Below are 1,832 nucleotides of genomic sequence, written 5' to 3'. Positions count from 1 at the left end.
CCTTGGGCCCAGTGCCCCCTGCTGCAGCTGCTCGCAGCCCGCACAGGGCTGTCCAGAGCAGGAACAGGCAGCCCCATGTGGGCTGCGAGCAGCTGCAGCATGAGGTGCTGGCCACAGGGCAGGGAAGGGACTGCTTCCCCTCCTCCCTGCGCACTCCTTCGCTGCCCAGGGTCCCCCCGCCCTTCCCCCGCCCCGGGGTTTCCAGTACAGGACAGCCACGTGCTCCCAGGCCAGAAGCCCCAGGAGCGGCTTCCAGCTGGGGGGGCAGGGTCGGGCAGGCCCCACTATTGTTGGAGCCTACTGGGCTTCCCCTGGGTCCTGCTGCCCTTGGTTCCTGTCATTTTTGACAGGAACCAAGGGCAGAGAAATATTAATTTTCTACATTTTTTAGGGGCCCCACGGGCCGGATAGAATGGCCTCGTGGGCCGGATCCGGCCCGCAAGCCATATTTTGCCCACCCTTGCTATATATATCACAACCCCCAAAAACAGAAGTTTCCAATAAGGCAGTAGACACATAGCAGTAAATTGTTAAGCTACCACATTTGTGTGAAGCAGGGAGAACAGAAAGAAAAATAAGGGTGCAGGTACCATAGGAATCTTCCCATTTCAGAAGGCAACAGTTGCCTATTAACTGAAATATTTCAGAACACTGACACTGTATTCTCCAGAATAATAAGGCTTTTTCAGAGGAATCTTATTTTTCCAGCCCAAGCACAATGAATATAGGCAAACAGTGAAACAAATTTGCCAATATTTTTACCTAAATAACGCAGTACTGCTTCTAAAGGCTTTCGAACAACTTGCTTTAACAACAATGGATTTTCTGATGCTTCTGGTAAGCGTGCTGTACCTGCAAAGAATATATCAGGGTAAGAGGAAAGCATTCATATTACAACATCAATGTAATTCCTAACTAAGTACACATCAACTCTGCTGGACAGCTCTCTCAAACAAAATAATGTTTATGGAATAGGTACACATTTAGGCAAGGAACCTGACACAGGAGGTTCACAGTCCCACTAGGGGGAATGCCATACTGGATCTGGTATTGGCAACGGGGGATGACATGGTAGGGGACCTACAGATCAGTAGCCATCTGGGGGACAGTGATCACCTAATAATAGAATTCTGCATAAAACGTCAAGTGGGTAAGGTAACTAGTAGGGTGAAAGTGCTAGACTTTAGGAAAGCTGATTTCAATGAACTCAGGTGATTAGTCAAGGACGCACTGCAGAGTAGCAGTTTTGAAGTGATGGGAGCCCAAGAAGGGTGGCTGTGCCTTAAGGAAATGATCCTTCGGGCACAAAGCGAGGAAAAAGAGGGAAAGGGGCCAGGAGGCTTCCTTGGCTGACCAGAGAAATCCAGGGCAGCCTAAGGGCCAAAAGGGGAGCACATAAAAAGTGGAAACAAGGAGAGATCACCAAAGACGAATATACCTCCTCTGCTCACGCTTGTAGGGAGGCAGTTAGACGGGCCAAAGCTACCATGGAGCTGAGGATGGCATCCCAAGTAAAGGACAACAAGAAATTGTTTTTTAGATATATAGGGAGTAAAAGGAAGGCCCAGGGAGGAATAGGACCCCTGCTAAATGGGCAGAAGCAATTGGTGACGGACAGGGGGGACAAGGCTGAACTCCTCAACGAGTTCTTTGCCTCACTGTTCCTAAGCGAGGGGCACGACAAGTCTCTCACTGGGGTTGTAGAGAGGCAGCAGCAAGACGCCAGACTACCATGCGTAGACCCTGAGATGGTGCAGAGTCACTTGGAAGAACTGGATACCTTTAAGTCGGCTGGCCTGGATGAGCTCCATCCGAGGGTGCTGAAGGCACTG

At 50.3% G+C, this 1,832-nt stretch overlaps 1 protein-coding gene across 1 annotated transcript in view; it reads right to left on the bottom strand.

Moving 5' to 3' along the window:
* LOC102377934 (metastasis-associated protein MTA1) overlaps positions 1-1,832 on the bottom strand; it is a 132,474-nt gene that overhangs the window by 64,218 nt on the left and 66,424 nt on the right. The window contains exon 15 of the mRNA XM_014526083.2: positions 763-852. Within this exon, the coding sequence (XP_014381569.1) occupies positions 763-852 (90 nt within the window). The remainder of the gene's footprint in view (positions 1-762; positions 853-1,832) is intronic.

This window comes from Alligator sinensis, unplaced genomic scaffold (assembly GCF_000455745.1).
Source record: "Alligator sinensis unplaced genomic scaffold, ASM45574v1 scaffold647_1, whole genome shotgun sequence".
NCBI lineage: Eukaryota > Metazoa > Chordata > Crocodylia > Alligatoridae > Alligator > Alligator sinensis.
This window is presented reverse-complemented; position numbering and strand designations above follow the sequence as displayed.